Genomic DNA, 18,750 nt, shown 5'->3' with positions numbered 1-18,750 from the left:
AGATAAGAGAATCATATCTCCAAGTGTTAGTAGACTGGTCTTAAGTGTGGGCCCTGCAGTGGTGTGCCTGGGGTTTGTCATCCCAAAGGTTCACTTTCCAGAAACATAGTCATCAGTGTGTTGGTGAACTGTGGTGGGATTTTTAAGAGGTGGATCCTTGTAGGGTGCCATTAGGTCTTTAAGTGTATTAAAGATTTCCTTGTGGGGATAGGGTCCTCTCACTTTTAGTCTCGCAAGAGTAGCTTGTTTCAAGCAAGTCTGGCATCTTCCTGAATCCTTCTTTTGTATGTTTATGTGCTGCTTATCTTTTCTGCCCATGTTTTTTTTCTTTCTTTCTTTTTTTCTTTTTCTTTTTCTTTCTTTCTTTCTTTCTTTCTTTCTTTCTTTCTTTCTTTCTTTCTTTCTTTCTTTCTTTCTTTCTTTCTTTCTTTCTTTCTTTCTTTCTTTCTTTTTTTTTTTTTACCATGATGTTGTTGCCAACCATGAGACCCTCACTAGAACTCAACAGAAGAAATTGGCATCAGGCTTTTGAATTTCCAGAACTGCAAAGTTCTTTCTTTTCAAAGCACCAAGTGTTTTGTAATACTAATAGAAAACAGGCAAATACAAGCACAAAATGTATGATAAAAGCTTCTTAACTTTCAGAAAGGAACTGGAAGTTACTTTCCTTCTTGAGTGTAAGGCACTATGCTCAGAGTAGAGCAGGTGTGAAAGTATTTTTCTGCTTTCCTACTCATTTGGGTATTTTCTCAGTTATCTAGTGGGTAAGAATCCTTCTTTCCTTCCTTCCTTCCTTCCTTCCTTCCTTCCTTCCTTCCTTCCTTCCTTCCTTCCTTCTTTCCTTCCTTCCTTCCTTCCTTCCTTTCTCTTTCTTTCTCTCTTTCTCTTTCCTTCCTTCCTTCTTTTTCTCTTTCTCTCTTTCCTTCTCTCTCTTCCTCCTGTTCCTCTCTCTCTCTTTCCCTTCCTCCTTCTCTCTTTCCTTTCCTCCCTCCCTTCTTTCTTCCTTTCCTTTCTTTCTGTGCTGGTCCTGGAACTTTAATTCAGGGCCTGGGCACTGTTCCTGAGTTTTTTGCTCAAGGCCAGTGTTCTACCACTTGAACAACAGCTCTACTTCTAGCTTTTTGGTGGTTAATTGGAGATAAGACTCTCTTTGACTGCCTTTGGATGAAAATCCTAAGATCTCAGTTTCCTGAATAGCTAGGATTACAGTCATGAGCCACCAGCACTCAGCAGGAATCTTAATTTGGGTTCTGTCTGATTTTCTTTTAATTCAAGTGCTGGTGTTTCTTTGGTGTTTCCATGAGAGTGAAGGATATATGAGACTCCAATGCCACCATATTACTGCTGTTATTACAGCAAATGATTCTTTATACAGAAATGCCTAGGCACCGGCCTTTCTCTTAATGGAGCTTTTGATATCTACCTCTTATTTTTTTCATAGTAAATTATTTAATTTTTACACAAATAAATTATATGGGTTAATAATGAATGGGTTAGTTAATTATGAATACCAATTGAATAATTATTATATGCTTGGCATTTATTTAGGCTCTAAGGCAATTACATAAGCAGACAAAATTACAACCACAGATTACAAAAAGAACGGAGGCCAAAATTGGTTAAGTAAAATTATCCAACTTACAAATCTAGTAATTTCAGAATTGATCACTTTTTTTAAATTGTGAAAATACTGTACAGAGGGGTTACAATTACATGGGCAAGGTAATGCGTACATTTCTTATCAAGCATTGTTGCCTCCTCCTTTGTTTCCCCTTCCCATCCCTTCCCACCTTCCCATCTCTCCCTCCCTGCCCCCCTCTTTTTTTTTTGTGAAGACCATATTATATTACACATATGAATGAATGATACAATTATTTGTTTTTGCCTTGTCTGTCACATACAATAAAATATACTTGCATTTCAAAAAAGTCCTATTGTTTTGAGACACTGATCTTCACTCATTTTGTTTAGTACAGAAGCCATTTGATTAATATTGAAATCACATTTTAGTATTTTGTCAGACTAGCTGATTCTGTGGGGGGGGGAAAAAGACAAATTTCAAACAAACATTCAGTATTTCCCCATGCCCAGTAGATTGTTGGAAGGGGACATAATACTCTCTCCATTTTTTTCTTCTCATATCTCTGTACAGAAGGTCAGAGTGGTCCCTTCCATCTTCTTCTTATAGTGCTTGTCAAAAGTCTCATTCATAGCCACAGTAAAATGGTTCTTCCAGTCACCAGGCATTCCTGAAGGATCAAAAGAAGTTCATGAATAGTCCCTCAGCCCTTTCCACCTGCTTTTTCTACAATCTACCTGACCTTCTCAACATGGATGGCTTCTCAGCCCACTCTATCTGACCTTCTCAATATGGATGGTTCTTCAGATCATCTTACTGGTTCTTCCCACCATGAATGGCTTATTAGCCCACTCTACCTGAACTTCTCTTCCAGAATGATTCTCCATCCCTCTCCCTGGGTTTATGGACACACTCTTAGCTCTACTCCTCATGTACCTCCCTTACAAAACACACAACACGTTTATAACCCTCTTTTTCAAATTCCTGAAGCTCCACTGGGTGTCCCATCTGGGATGGATTATTCTATTTTGTAACCACTATTGGCACATCTGATATATTAAACCACAAGTCTATAACTGGTTACTAGTGGACTTCAAGCCCTAATACTTTGTTGTTTGAGGCATAGTGAAATGTCTTACAAAGTAGTACTTATTTTGTTTGATAACATCATTCTTATTAGGTGAAGATACTTCTTTCCTCATAAGTGACATGTGGACATCAATAATATTCCTCCAACTTCTGTACCTTGGTAGTCTATCCTATGTAGAATGAATGAATTGTTTTTCTACCATCTCCTATGGCATTATTTATAGTGTTTTCTCACCTTTCTGCAAAAAGATTTAGCCCAAAGTGGTTGTCAATAATATAAAATTATGGATTATAACAAATTAGAATCTTCAGGAATGTTGCCAGAGAATCTGGACCTTAAATTTTGGTTCATCTGAGTGGACTGATATCAGGGAGCCACTAAAAGAGCTTCCTATTTACTCTCTTGTTAATATTTTGCTTGTCTGTTTCTCCGTGTCAGTTCTGTTAACCATTTGAGGATACAATCTCCTTTTTCTTCATGCTCTCTTCACTCTCTTTCAGATAGTATTTATTCACATCTCCAAAGCAGGAATAACATTCTGTACTAAATACAAGCTAGACCAAACTGAAAAATGATTTTCTCTTCTGTACAGTGACACCTTCTAAACAAAAACAGTGATTGACTAAACAGGGAGTGTTCAAGGCTGAGCAGACGATGAAAGAGACATTGAGAAGAGGTTATGATTTATCTGGGTTTCATGTTTGTAGAAGACTACAGGTAGTCTTCAAATGACTTGTAGCATCTGCATTACCTGAGAACTCACTAAAGACCTATTGAGTCAGATGTTTGGGCATGGGTTCTAGCAGTCAACACAACAGCAAGTCCTCCAAAGATTTCTGATTACTCTTCAATGTGTACTTGGAACCAGTGGGACTGCCATTCACCAAACAGGCAGGGCAGAGGAAGCACAGTCCACATTGAACTGAGCCATCTCACTTCTTACTGAAAACTAGGTTTAAAATGATTTTTAAGCTAGTGGTTCACACCTGCAATCCTAGCTACTTAGAAGGCTGAGATCTGAGAATTGTAGTTTGAAGCCAGCCAAGGCAGGAAAGTCTGTGAAACAATGGTCTTTTGTTAACCAGCAAAGAGTCCAGAAATGGAGCTGTGGCACAAGTGGTAGAGCACCAGCCTTAAGTAAAAAAGTTAAAGGACAGCATTCCAGCCCTGAATTCCAGCCCTAGTAGCAGCAAAAAAATTATTTTCATTTTCCAGGCAGAATACCGTTTTAGAGTTGAGTTAAATAAAAGAGATGTCACCAACCTTTCCTCATGAAATGTGAGATGCTGTGATCAAAGATGTGGGTAGGTACACCAGTTTGGTTGGCCATGGGATTTTCCTTCATCACATCAAATGAAGTGTGGTAGATGATCTTATCGATCACATCCTCTGACAAAGTTTTCCCCAAAAATTCCAATATTTTGTGAATCTCACGCTTTGGATTCTGATCATGGAGGAAGATGGAATTAGAACAAAAGGAAATAAGAAAGGACTTTGATTACTGAAGAGACAGCTCATCAGGCAGGAGTCCTCATAATGGATAGAATGGCATCACTATGGGCTTTGCTGGGTCCAGCAAGCATGCTCAATATGACTTACCCTTTTCATATCTTCATAGAAGAGGTAGAGGATCTGGTACTTGTCTTTTGCAGCCCACCACCCTTTCACATGGTCATACCAGGACCCAGAAACCACTAGAAGAGGCAGGAGAACTGTTAGTTTTCAGGACCAAGGCTAAACCCAAGGCAATGAGATAAATTAGCATCTCTTTGAAGTAAACTCTGTAACTCTTACTCAGCTTATGTGACAAAATTGGATTAATTTTCTGCTAGTAAAAGCTGTCTGAGTTTACAATCAGTGATTTGTGATGTACAGTTGTAACTTGAGACTTGGCCACAAATACTATGTCCTGGTACTCACCTTAAACAGTTAAGAGATGAAACATTTCACCTTTCCTGGTAAGTGCTACTTAGTTTCAAATTCAACTACTGATAAAGGCAGCTAAATCATGGGGTCCTTCTGTGGCTCTCACTTCAGCCATGTGCCAAACAAAGCATTAGAAAGGGATACTGAACCATCAGAAGCAGATGCAGCAGCATCAGAAGCGGGTACAGTATCATCAGAAGGAGAGGCCTCTCTCCTGTGTTTATTATTATGCCAGGAAGAGATGGCAATTGTCATCGGACCTCACTTCCTAATTTGATAACCTTTTGTCCATTTCCCTGACAAATACTAGCTCCCAAGGACAAAGAAGTCCCAACATCAGAACATAGATACTTCGTTTATAAAAGGTTTAAGTATTTTGGATGTTGTGATTAAATGACACCACACCACTCCCATCTGTTTGTCTGTACTGCTCACATAGCTACGATGAAATACTGGCATCTGCTTCTACATTAAAGCTCTTACAAACATCTAAACCATCTTGATTTGTCTATGCATCCCTAGTTTCTTTTTTTTTTCATCCCTAGTTTCTTGAGATACATTTTCTTCAGTGAAGGTTTTGAGATTCCTGTTAGTCTGAGTTAACACTTGGACAATTTTGGTCATCAGCTTTTTTGAAAGGTGAGGCCAAAATGGTTCGTTTTTGTTGTGGAAGTACAATTTCCTCAGTAGAAAGACCATACTGTTAATTCAAATTTAGAACTCTGATGGAGGAGCGCTCTCTCTCTCTCTCTCTCTCTCTCTCTCTCTCTCTCTCTCTCTCTCTCTCTCTCTCTCTCTCTCTCTCACCCTCTCTCTCCCTCTCTGTAGTGGAGCTTGAACTCAGGGCCTAGGAGCTGTCCCTTAGCTTTTTCACTCAAGACTATCACTCTACCATTTGAGCTAAGCTCCACTTCTGGCTTTTTGGTGACTAATTGGAGATAAGAATCTTTTGGAGCCAGGTGCCAGTGGCTCACACCTGTAATTCTAGCTACTCAGGAGGCTGAGATCTGAAGATCATGGTTTGAAGCCAGTACTGGAGGGAAATTTCATGACTCTTATCTCCAATAAACTACCCCAAAAAGCCAGATGTGGTGCTGTGGATCAAGTGGTAGAGAGCTTGCTTTGAGCAAAGGAAGTTCAGGGACAGCACCCAGGCCCAGAGTTCCAGCCCCAAGACCAGAACAACAGCAAAAAAAATCTTTTGGTTTTGTCTTTCCAGGCTGGCTTGAACTGTGATCTCAAATTTCAGTGTCCTGAGTAGTCAAGATTACAACTGTGTGCCACTGGTACCTGGCATCTTCCCCCCCCCCCTTCCTTCCTTCCTTCCTTCCTTCCTTCCTTCCTTCCTTCCTTCCTTCCTTCCTTCCTTCCTTCCTTCCTTCCTTTCTTCCTTCCTTCCTTCCTTCCTTCCTTCCTTCCTTCCTTCCTTCCTTCCATGTCTCTGTGTGTATTGAACTTTGGGCCTCACACTTGCTTAGCCAGTTCTCTTTTGCTTTTAGTTTGTTTTTCAGATTTTTTTTTTTTTTTTGGGTCCGGTAGTGGGGCCTGAACTCTGGGCCTGGGCACTGTCCCTCAGCTCTTCAGCTCAAGGCTAGCACTCTACCACTTGAGCCACAGTGCCACTTCCGGCTTTTTCCTTTTTGCTTATGTGGTGCTGAGGAATCGAACCCAGGGCCTCATGCTTGCAAGGCAAGCGCTCTAACACTGAGCCACCTTCCCAACCCTGTTTTTCAGATTTTTTTTCCCTCATGCTTGTGTCTGGGCTGGTCTAGAACTATGATCTGCCTTTACCTCCCAAGGAGCTGGGATTACAGCTGTGCACTACCATAGTAAGGGAGATTTCCTATGGTTGCACATTTTGATTGATAGGGAAGACACGTTGTAGTATGAAATGTTTCGGTGAGTGCACATGGAGGCCTTACACTTTACAACACTGTTAGATCAAGGCAGTAGGACATTACCTTGTGAGCTTCCATCCCTCCAGGTCTTTGTATATGAAATCACTCTCCGCCTTGTTTCTGAAGATTTCTTGAAGCTTACATCTAGGATTTGCCCTAATACTCACAGAGGATTCCAATTTACATTCTTATCAAGTTTTGGAGAAAATTCCCTTTACTTGGCTTTCCCAGTCCTAGGTCTTCAAGACGGGACCAGCTTGCTCAGGATTTCACCTCATACCACTTTCTACCATATTCTAGATGCACCTATTGCTGGAACCTCCAAAAAGACAGAGCACCTAGAAACCTGTTGTACTCACCTTTTCCTGCCATGAACTTCTCAAAGAAATCCTCCCAGCTCTTAGGGTCAGGCAGCATTGAGGTCATCTTGTAGAAGTAGTAGAAGGACACCATACAGTCCTTGGGATTTCTGGCCACATAGATGACCTAAAGTCAAGGAGCAGGAAGGAAGCCAAAGAAAAATAAGATGGAGTGAAATGCTGTAGGAGAGTGTTCGGAATCAGTAGCTCCATCTTCTTATATAGCGTATAATAGTATATAGTGCTTCATCCAATGTCAGCTTAAAGGAAATAAACACTAGGCGGGCTGGTAATTCCAGCCTATAACCAGGAGATGAAAGCTGAAAGATCAATAGTTCAAGGTCAGCCTGGGCTACCAATCAAGACCTTGTCTTAAAAAACAAATAAAAACACAAAACTTAATGAAAACAAATGAGCCTCTTTGACCTTGCAACTCTGATGGACAAAAGGAGTCTAGAGACAAAACAAGAATGCCCCGTTCATACAAAGATTATAGGCATGAGGAAGCAGGTCAGATGGTGCTGTGAATGATCAGAGGAAGAAACTGTACATTCCTGACATTTAGAAGAGAAGGTGACTTGAAAAGCAGTCATCCACTTTGAATGGAGGAGAGGCTAGGGAAAGAGCAAGCATTTTGTTCATATCATTCATTTGACTCATCAGTGCTAGCTAATGAGAAGGAGGTATTTCTCTTTGCTAATTGGTGAACAGAGATTTAGAATTGGAGGGACTTTCTGCTATTATAGGGCTGGTGCCTGATTGGTCAGGCTTAGAACAGAGAAATGGGCGTTGAGTCCTGCCTGTAATGCAGACATAGTGACAAGACACCTTCTGAGGGGTGTCTCAGGTGGTTTCCCAATGATTAGAATGGTTTTGTTAATGTGTTATTCTTTTTTCCACACTTGAATTACCCTTGGCTTCTTCCTAGAAATCCATGCAGCCAGGGAGAGTGGCCTGCTAATTAGATGATTGGAAATTTAGGATCCATCAATCATTCAACAAATGCATAGAAGATAAGGAAGCCCTGTTGTGTGCCAGGCCCTGTTTAGAATGAAAAAAAAAAAAAAAAAGCTGAACTAAGTCACTTTCCCACAATGAGCTACAGTCTATCAGCGAGGCCAGAAGAGAGAAATTTATAACATATAGGAACATACAACAGAAGAAACACAAACACAACAAACACACATATTCCATTGTATGTATGATGGATCTGTAGTATTTTCAGCATGAGTGTGGTGAGAAAGGACTGTAAAAAGGATGATCTGCAGCTAATGTAGGTCAAAGGTAGAGAAAGTCATGGTACTTGAACTTGATCTCTACCTCTGGAAATATTTAAAGCAGTGCATTTGCATTTTGGAAGATTTGCATTTTAGGAAAATTACTGGCTACAGAGTTTGGAGGTGGTAAGAAGATAAGGCAGACAGGTAAATTAGGACTCAAAAGAGAACATTGACTGGGATTTCAGGACAGGTGGAATAACACAGTATAGTGACAGATTAGAAAGGGTTAAATTGCTGGGTTCTGATGGCTCACATTTGTAATCCTATCTACAGGAGGCCGAGAGCCAGAGGATTACAATTTGAAGCCAGGTCAGAAAGAAAAGTCCAAAAGATTCCATCTTCCATTAACCAGCCAAAAGCTGGGCTGGAAGCATGGCTCAAGGGGTACTGCACCAGATGTAAGCAATCAAGCTGAGTGACAGCATAAGGCCCGAATGCAATCCCTGGCACTGGCACAAATCAAACAAAAGGAACAAAAAGGTTAAAGAATAACTAGACTTTGTTAGAGATTAGATATAGGACAAGGAGGGCAAACATGATGACTGGGTTTGAACTTGCTCATCATGTGTGTGGAGGAGGTATGAAAGTATAGCTGATGGATAGACTTCACATTTGTGCTTCGCAGATGAGATCATCTCTTCGGCAGAGCAGAGATAAAGGGTTAAAAATTTAATTTATTCCTTTCATTCTACGGCTTCCTTCTACTTTCTGGCTTGCAGTAACATAGAGTTTTGTTTTGGGTAAGGTGAGCAAAGCATGTATGAAATAAGCTCTTAGTGTGTAAAACACCATGTTGAGAATGAACTTTACAACTTTACAACTTTGTGGGGGGAGGAATTGGGGAGGTGGGGAGGGAAGAGATGGTACAAAGGAGGAGGTAACAAGGCTTGATAAGAAATGTGCTCATTACCTCACTCCTGTAACTGTAACCTCTCTATACAGTATTTTTACAATAAAAAAGCATAAAAAAGAAATAGGCTCTTAGGAACAGAATGTTAGGAATCATGGATATCTACAGATTTCAAATGTATATAATCCTTGATTTTAATAGAAATGGCACCTATTTTTTTTTCAGTCTTGAACCTGGGTGCTGTCACTGAGCTTTATTGCTCAAGGCTAGTGCTCTACCACTTTGAGCCACAGCACCACTTCTGGTTTTCTGGTGGTTATTTGGAGATAAGTCTTATAGACTTTCCTGCCAGGGCTGGCTTTGGACTGTGATCCTCAGATATCAGCCTCCTGAGTAGCTAGGATTTCAGGTGTGAACCACTGATGCCCAGTGGTACCTATATTATTTGGAAAAATTTCTTCACTTATGTCATTTAGGTAGCCAATCCAAGGGAAGCAGGAGAAACTAGCTCTCTTTACCTTGCAGTTTTGTTTCCAGATATTTGGTGGTATTAAATGCGAGGGAAGATGAGTTTTTAACATTCGTGGTGAGGGCATTTCATTAGCCCAGTCCAAATCTAGAGAAAGAAAAACATAATCCATATTCTCCATTCATTCTTGCCATTCTTGGGAAGTCCTTGAACTTGCATTCCTGTAGTAATCTAGTGGGTGATTTTTATTTTTCCCTAAGAGACAATAGTTGTATACAAAAGAACATATAAATTTTCTCCCTCCCTCCTTCCTTTCCTCCTTTCCTTCCTTCCTTGCTTCTTTGTAGATAGAATCTGTTATGTAGCTCAGGCTGGACTTGAACTCATGATGGTCCTGCCTCTGCCTTCCCAGTGCTAGAAATTACAGGCATGTACCACTGTGCTTGGCTCCTGCTAAGCCTTCCGTTATTCAGTCTCATTCTTGGGGCTTTTACATTCTCAGAAGTCTTTAGCATCCTCAGCTAATTCTGTGGACATCTATTAAACATGACTCTCTTACTTCTTTCTTATTCAGAAATCATCTCCACTCTTTTCATAAGCTCAGCATGAATTTCCATCCCTCCCACTAATTCCAACATGGAAAGTAGAAAGGAAAAGGTGGAGGACTCCATCAATTCATTGGGAAGAACAAGAAGTAGAACAAATAACTTGCAGGGAAGGTATAGTTCAACAGCTAAGAGAACGTGAGCAGGCTTTGCTGCCCAAATCTAAGGTCTGACTTCTTCACCAGTGAGCAAGTTGCCCATGGAAAACAAGACTAGTTGAGGCATCCAGGGAAATCCTGCCTAAGACTTTGAGCATAGCCTTGGTACCTTCTAGCCTAAGCCTTTCCCTTCTTGCTGCATATTACTCACCAAGCTTTTCTTTATGGGTAAATGTTAACTCAATGAAAGGGTGTCTTTCTGTAGAAGTGGCTCGTTGGCATTTTGCCACATCACCATCATTGTGGATCATGTCTAAAATTTCCTGTGTCCAGGTTGTACCTGAAAACAATTAGAAGCATATATTTTTTTGATTTTAGATATCCTAAGTAATCGAGTATTTTGAAGAGAGACAGCAACTTGAAAGCACTTTGAAATTAGATTAATGTTGAGGCGGCGGAAGGGAGTGCTTCCTTAGTGTACCTTCCCTTCAGGGGGAGGTGTTCACAAATTTCCTGTGATACGACTTGGAGCATTTGTTCCAAATTTTGTCAGAAATATATAAATACATAGAGAACATAATGTTATAAAGAATACCTCAAAATGTCAAGTTTTTTTGGTGGTATTGGAGTTTGAACTGAGGGACTTGTGCTTGCTAGGCAAGAGCTCTACCATTGGTTGTCACGGCTCCAGATTCTCAGTAGCGTTTTGTGTTTTTGAGTTTTTTTTTATGGTTTATCTTCTTTAATCTATCTATCTATCTATCTATCTATCTATCTATCTATCTATCTATCTATCTATCTATCATCTATCTATCTATCTATCTATCTATCTATCTATCTATCTATCTATCTATCTATCTATCTATCTATCTATCTATCTATCTATCTACCTACCTACCTACCTCCTGGCTAAGTACAGGCATAGGTTACCATGACCATATTTCCATATTTAGGAAATGGATTCTTAGAACTTTTAACCCAGGCTGGCTTTCAACTGCAACATTCACCATCTTTATTCTTAGTGGTAGACATTACAGTTGCTTGGCAAATAATTCTTTTTTTTTTATAAAACTTTTTTTTGGCAAAAGGAAAGGTGGTGAATACAGTCATCATGTCCAATGTGCAAACATGAAAATAGAACCAGGTAACTTGAGGGGATGTTTGCAATTGGAAGAGCTGAGGGTATGGTGACATCGATCAAGATGCATTATACTCATAATCTGACTTGTAGAATTGAAACCTCTTTGTACAGCTACTTAAAAGTAAATAAAAAAATTAACAACAAGATGCACTGTTCCCATCAGCTGATAAGCTGAATTGAAACCTTTTGCAAAACCACTTAAAGATAAGAAAATTAAAATAAGAAACCACTTGCTCTCTTAGATTTTTTTCTCATCTAACCTATCATTTACCATCTCTTACTTGTATCAAGGTTATCTATCATCTACCTAAAAATGTACCAACTGACTTATGTACCATCTTTTCTCCTCTGTCTCAAATACATACAAGTATTAGGTATATGTGTGTGGATATATATATATATATATATATATATATATATATATATATATCAACCAATCACTTAACTATCTTATCTAATCCATCGTCTATCAAGTTTGAAGGAATCATTTCAGAGTAACTTTGTGATGACTTTCATGCCTAAAAATGACCTTTTCTAAAAGGTGATATTGATCAAGATGCACTGTATTCTCAAACTGCTTTGGTGAATGCCAACTCCTTTGTACAGCTACTTAAAGATAATAACATTAAAAAATGACCTTCTTCTATCATGTTTCCTCCGTATTTCTCATTGCATCTAATTTATAATGATTTCCTAATGTTGTGAAGGGCTCATTTTGTATTAAATGTTTTTCCCAGTTGCTAAACACTGTTATTTATATCTTTTGTTAAAGTTTAAGGACTTTTGTTTTGTCAGTTGTAGGGCTTGCACTCAGGGCCTGGGCACTGTCTGTGAGCTCTTTTTGCTCAAGGCTAGCTAGCACTGTACCACTTTAAGCCTCAGATTCACTTCTGGTTTTTGAGTGATTAATTGGAGATCAGAGTCTCAAGGGGACTTTTCTGCTTGGGATGGCTTTGGACCATGATCCTCAGATCTGAGACTCCTGCGTAGCTAAGATTACAGGCTTGAGCCATGGGTGCCTGGCTCATGGACTGGTCTTGAGGTCCTGTCTCTTAGCCTAATTCCATCTTCACTTTTTTTTTCTCATGATGTTGAATTTTGCACAACCAGTCATCTGTCTAGTAGTATGTCTAGTATTTTGAATGTGCCTGATTACTTCTTTAAAAATTTTTTTATTGTAAAAATACTGTACAGAGGAGTTATAGTTATATGAGTAAGATAATGAGTACCTTTCCTATCAAGCATTGTTACCTCCTCCTTTGTTTTTCCCCTAAAATCCCTCCCCTGACCAAAGTTGCAAAATTCTTTTTCAATATAGTGTCTTGTACATTTCATTGTTACAATGGGTCAACCTGTATCCTTATTTAAACATTTTCTTATTTCCCTCCCCCTCCCCAGTTTAGAAAAATTTATATACAAGATGCAGGGCACCAGAATCAAATACAGTGACAACAGGTGACTACCACGGGGGAAGAACATATCAAAGAAACAAAGAAAATGTGGTTATGGAAATGGAAAGACTTGGAAAAATTTATATTAAGTGAAGTAAGCCAGGCCCAAAGAAACATAGGTCCCATGGTGTATGTCTAGGACAAGCAGAAGAGGTCAAAAGTTATGTACATATGATGATATAAGATAACGTGAAGTGAAATGAACCCCAAGATAGGGACATAAGTGGTTTTTTCTTTCTTGCTATTGTTTTTAATGTATATATAATGTATTGATTACTTCTTTATAGTAACTAATCTACTCTTTTCTTGCTTTTGTTTCTGTAATCTGGAAATTTGATCTTGATTAGGTTCAAGTAAAACATTTTTTGCCAGGGAACTTCTCAGGTGAATTTATTTTTCATCATGCATAGAATTACATTATGAACTCAAGGCCTGGGCACAGATCCTTAGCTATTTAGCTCATGGCTAATGCTCTATCACTTGAATCACAGCTCCACTTCCAGTACCTATGTTATCTGTCTGTTTGTCTGTCTGTCTGTCTCTGTCGGTCTACCTGCTTGTCTGCCCATTTCTACCTATACACACATACATATATGGATATACACACATTATATACTTATGGTACAGCCATGTATTATATATATTTTATAAATATTTATAAATTTATAATTTATTTATATTATAAATAAATTTATAAATTTATATTTATAAATATAACTTATAAATATAATAAATATAAATATTATAAATAAATGTTTTGCTATTTTCTTTTAAGACTTTAATATTATTTAAAATACTAAAATCATTGTCTAACCAACACTAAAACAAAAAGTACATGTTAATGGAATATATTCAATATATCTCTCATAGATTGTATAATGTTTAAATAAGGCTAACATATGTTTTCTATTTTTTTTTTGATCTAGTACTGTGATTTGAACTAGGGCCTAGGAGCTATCCTTTAGCTAGTGTGTGTATGTGTGTGTGTGTATGTTTGTGTGTGTATGCGTGTGTGTGTGTGTATGTGTCCGCATACGTGTAGTAATTCTGGGGCTTGAACTCAGGACCTGGGCACTGTCCCTTAGTTCTTTAGTTTTTTTGTTCAAGGCTAGTGCTCTACCACTTGAGCCATGCCTTCACTTCCAGCTCCTTGCTGGTTAATTGGAGATGAGTCTTCTTTGTGCAATGCCTTCCTCTCTAGCATTCCACTCTGCTCAATGAAGCCATCACAACTCACAGAACTCTTCCACGTGGCTCCTGACTTGCCTGCTACCACACTCCATTCACAGTGTCTTCTTACTAGAAGCTAAGGTCCAATGTTGGCAAACAATAGTTTCATATCTTTTGTCTAGTTTTCTAATTGCTTATGATTAGAGTACAAGTCTAGTCTATAGCCTCATCATTGCTGGTCAGAAAGATTTTATTTAAAGTTAACAGTTAAGGGTTAACAATATTATTATTTTAGATGTTAAAACTATTTAACCGTTGGCCATTGTGAGCCTATTCAAACTGGCTCTAAAGTTCTTCTGACCCATTATTTTTGAATATTTACATGTTTTCTGGAAAATAAGATATCCTAGGTTCATTCCATACAGTCTCTCTTTAGAACTAAGATTCTCCAAATATCTTTGGATCATTTAGGTGAGGAAGAGTGTTTGAAAACCAAGTTCTACACATAAGGGATACCCTTATGTTTCTTAGGAATATTCAGGAATATTCAGTTCAGTGTATCTTAAATAAAGGTCAACTCTTTTGGCTTCTCTGAATGAGATTTAACTGGAACAGAGGAAAAGGTCTTCATTGACATATTCCAGGAATTTTGGACAATTGGACAACTAGATCTTAACTATCTGTAGTATAACTTGTTTTAATAGAAATCTCTGAATGAAAGTTGATACTGTAGGAAAAATCATATATTTTTTGATTTATTGATATTTTATCTAAGTTATTGATTCTGGAATGAAGGTATTATCTGGTCTATTCCAAGGCATTTGGAAATGTGTTTTAATTAGGAGTCATGTCATGAAAAACTGGTGCAGTCCAGAGATGATGAAAGTCTGATAAAACAAAAAGAAGTAGATCTTCCAAATGAAGAATTGCTCCTTTTCAAATCCCAATTATATATCCTTGATCAATACAGATGATCCAATAGTTTCATGTTGGAAGGTTTTGATACTTACCTGACTTTGGGTAAGTTGCTAGAATAAGATCATCAGGCCTGGCTTGGAAATTACAAACTCGAGCCCATATTTCTTTTTTTTTTTTTTTTTTTTTTTTTTTTTTTTTTTTTTTTTTTTGGTCCCGTTGTGGGGCCTGAACTCTAGGCCTGGGCGCTGTCCCTCAGCTCTTCAGCTCAAGGCTAGCGCTCTACCACTTGAGCCACAGCGCCACTTCCGGCTTTTTTTCTTTTTGCTTATGTGGTGCTGAGGAATCGAACCCAGGGCCTCATGCATGCAAGGCAAGCACTCTACCACTGAGCCACCTTCCCAGCCCCCCCATATTTCTTTTGATATTACTGGCAAAATGATGCCATCAACTTCTAGAAGGTTGAGTAGGGTTGACTCCTCTTCAGTCTTCTCAGTCTGTGCCATCATGAATTGATACTGCCAACCTTATTCAAAATAAAGCATTTCTATCATACTGTTGTTTGAATTACACAAAATGAATAAAACCTATTATAAAAGCATATTGATCAGTTATTCTATATATCATATTTATTTAATCCTCAAAGGAGTTTCATAAAATATAACACTTCCATTTATTTGATGAAGAAGTTAAGGTTATTATTGGCCAATGCTTCAGTAGACATAAACTAATAATTACTAAAGATGGGAATTACACTCAACTTGTGAAGATAATCGAAATGACCAAATACTAGTAACAGAAATCTACCTTTCTTTTTTTCCTCTGGAAATATTTATTTCTTTTCCAATTTATTCATCTTTTTTTTTTTTTTTGGTATGGAGACTTGAACTCAGGGCCTATGTGCTGCCTCTTTGCTTTTGTGCTAAAGGCTGGAACTCTTCCACTTGATCCAAGCTCCACAGTTAAGAGATAAGAGTCTCATGGACTTTCTTGCTTGGCTTGGCTTGGAGCTGTGACCCTCAGATCTCAGCCTTATTAATGTCTAGGATTACACAGGTCTGAGCCATTAGCACCTAGCCTTTCCATTTATCTTAATTTACACTTTGCCAAACACTGGGTTTAAATTTGAGAATGCAATGAGTAGGGCAAAAGTTGTTAGAGAAAAAAGACTTGTGAAAAAGAGGGTGATGATGAAAAATCCAGGTAAGAATCCTGCAGTCTCTTGCCGCAGTGTATAATTGTCTTGCCATTTCTTGGGGTAAAGAGATGGCGCTAACATATTGGGAATTGTTGTTAAATTAAAAATATGTACTATTACTCAGCTGCTTTCTTGGGGAAAGAACAAAGTATGTATATTTCAAATCATCATGTTACACACTAAATTTTTTTTACCCTTGTGACCGTGGCTCATGTCTATAATCCTAGTTACTCAGAGATGTGAAGATTGTGGTTCAAAACCAGCCTAAGAAGATACATTGGAGAGACTCTTATCTCCAATTAACCAGCAAAGAGATGGATATGGTGGCTCAAGTGATAGGTAGAGCACCAACTTTGACCAGAAAACACCAAACAAGAGCATGTGGACCTGAGTTCAAGTCCCAGTACTGGCACAAAAAGTTAAAAATAGTTAAAAATAACCATAAGCCAGGCACTGGTAGCTCACGCCTGTAATCCTAGCTACTCAGGAGGCTAAGATTTGAGGATCACAGTTCAAAGCCATCCCACACAGGAAAGTCTGTGAGACTCTTATCTCCAATAAACCACCAGAAAACCAGAAGTGACTCAAGTGGTAGAGCGCTTGCCTTGAGCTGAAGAGTGTAGGGACAGCACCCAGGCCCAGAGTTCAAACTGCATGACTGACAAAGAAAACTGAAACAAAATAATACAAAGTTCTTTAAAACAGCTATCTTGCCTACTAACTTCAATAATATTTTAATAAACACCTTGAAAAAATTTTTTGAGCCATAGTGGGGCTCAAACTTAGGGTCCTGAGCACTTGTTTGGCTTTTCCACTAAAAGCTAGCACGCTATCAATTCTGCCTTTTTGCTGGTTAATGGAGATAAGAGAGTTTTGGATTTGTCTGCCTGGGCTGGCTTTGAATTGCAATCTTCAAATCTCAGCCTCTTGAGTAGCTAGGATTACAGCCCTGTGCCATTGGGACCTGGCAAGAAGTTCTTCTTAATTCTTACAATAAATTTACCAAGTAAGTAGCTGTTTCACAGATAACAGATGTGAGACTTAGAATGTTTAAGTAGTCCTTTAATAACTAACAGATCTAAGATGGGAATCTTGGCCATTACTCTCAGTTTAAGCTCTAGACATGAGGGACAACCCTCCAGCATCCAATTCTGAAGATCCCAAGCCTAAAGCCATTAAACAAAAACAGTCACTAGTGAGAGTTGAATGCTTTTGCGCTTTGCTATGCCTCTATGGAAGAAAAGTCCAGCATGACATTTCTCAGAGCTGGCAAGCTTACCTTGCAGTTCACTGGTCAAAGATAGTGGTCGTAGGTTGATAAAATTTAGATCTATAAAAATTCAGAGCCAAGTTGTAGGCACCCTGTGCAAGTCAGAGCTCAGAAGAGAGGCGACTGCTGCTCTGCAGGGCTTTTAAAAGCCAGAAATAGGGTGGGGTAGAGCAGAAAGATGACTTAAAGCCTTGGGATGGTGGTTGCCCTTGGGAGGACTTTGTACTAAGACACTCTGCTATGCCATGACTAGGTGCTAATCATTTCCTCAGTTATAACTCTGGCTTAGCACTTTGGTCTACAGCAAACCCCAAGTTGAGTGATGCAGGTTAGCCAACTGTAGGAAGCTTGGAGGTGGGCCAGTGGGAAGATATAATGAGGGTAATAAAACAAAAAAAATCTTGAGGTGGTTACTAGAGCAAGGCATCTGGACAGACAAGGAGAATGGAAGAGGATGGATGCATTTGAAATAGATGGCTTGCAACTATGCAAATAGAGCAATGAGATCTTTGAAATTGTTTTATATTTTATTGTTTTATATGCAATATTGTAATTATGTATTGGAATGTATTGTAAATGAGTAGACATGTAACAATAACGTATCTCCTTGTGTAACTAATATGAGCTAATACAATGAAAACCCAATAATCCTTTCTTTATCCTACTGACATCCTGGATGGGGGCAGCCTCACACACATTGTAGATCCAAGTCTACAAGGACTTTTGAGCTCAGTTCCAGAATAGGAACTTGCAGTATTCTAACTCACCCTTTTGGTCCTGTGGAAGACATATTCTATTCCTTCTTCCCCAAACTTGTTGTTGGAATTGGGTGAGAACCCTGGTGTTGGTGGCTCATGATTGTAATCCTAGCTAGTCATGAGGATGAGATTTGAGAATCCCAGTTTGAAGCCAGATAAGGCAGAAAAATCCATGGAACTCTTATCTCTAACAATCGCAAAAAGCCAGAAGTAGAGCTACGACTCAAGTGGTGGAAAATCAGCCTTGAGTGAAAAAGCTAAGGGACAGTGCCCTGAGTTTAAGCCCAGTATGGGCACACACACACGAAAAAAAAATAGTTGAGGAGAAAATCCACTTCAGGTTATCACAAAGCCTGTAGCATAACCATAAACCAGTTCCCAATATGTGTATATGCTCATGTGTGTTTGGTGTGTTGGAGTTAGTGCAATTCTTGTGACTACCCAAGCTTGTCTGTGGGGAGGGAGAATCCAGTCTCCAGAGTTTCTGGCTTGGCACCCCACATTGGTTCTGGTTTTAGTTTTCCTTCTTGTCCTTAGTTTGCTTGTTGAAAAGTGTAGTTTTACACATACAAAAACTGAAATATCCCTGTAACTCAATTTTGAATTGAGTCACAACAATTTTATAGACAAACATCTGTAAGAACTCAGGAGGAAGCGGTCCATGGATTCCTCATTAGGCTTTGGTATTAGGTG

At 38.8% G+C, this 18,750-nt stretch overlaps 1 protein-coding gene across 2 annotated transcripts; it reads right to left on the bottom strand.

Moving 5' to 3' along the window:
• Positions 1 to 1,520: 1,520 nt before the first annotated feature.
• On the bottom strand, positions 1,521 to 17,415 carry LOC138804339 (sulfotransferase 1C3-like). Of its 2 annotated transcripts, XM_069988635.1 has the most exons (9): positions 17,309 to 17,415; positions 15,255 to 15,357; positions 14,927 to 15,003; positions 10,366 to 10,494; positions 9,501 to 9,598; positions 6,853 to 6,979; positions 4,269 to 4,363; positions 3,933 to 4,113; positions 1,521 to 2,249 (listed from the first exon to the last, which is right to left on the bottom strand). In XM_069988635.1, exons 2-9 carry the CDS (start codon positions 15,338 to 15,340, stop codon positions 2,137 to 2,139), a joined length of 906 nt encoding a protein of 301 aa, XP_069844736.1. In that variant the 5' UTR covers positions 15,341 to 15,357; positions 17,309 to 17,415; the 3' UTR covers positions 1,521 to 2,136. The 2 variants fall into 2 exon arrangements, with proteins under 2 accessions (XP_069844736.1, XP_069844737.1); XM_069988636.1 differs by lacking the exons at positions 14,927 to 15,003; positions 15,255 to 15,357 and having other exon boundaries at positions 17,309 to 17,412.
• Positions 17,416 to 18,750: the final 1,335 nt, after the last annotated feature.

This window comes from Dipodomys merriami, unplaced genomic scaffold (assembly GCF_024711535.1).
Source record: "Dipodomys merriami isolate MVZ:Mamm:240054 unplaced genomic scaffold, mDipMer1.0.p SCAF_36, whole genome shotgun sequence".
Taxonomy (NCBI): Eukaryota; Metazoa; Chordata; class Mammalia; order Rodentia; family Heteromyidae; genus Dipodomys; species Dipodomys merriami.
The sequence above is the reverse complement of the archived record's forward strand: the minus strand, read 5'-3'. Positions and strand labels throughout refer to the sequence as shown.

Bases quoted from the DNA above. Each gene is read 5' to 3' on its own strand.
- LOC138804339 (XM_069988635.1), bottom strand. From the start codon at position 15,340: ATGATGGCACAGACTGAGAAGACTGAAGAGGAGTCAACCCTACTCAAC. The intron at 10,495-14,926 runs GTAAGTATCAAA...AATTGTTTTCAG, and splicing joins AGCAACTTACCCAAAGTCAG to GTACAACCTGGACACAGGAA. The intron at 4,114-4,268 runs GTAAGTCATATT...CTCCATGATCAG, and splicing joins TCTATGAAGATATGAAAAGG to AATCCAAAGCGTGAGATTCA.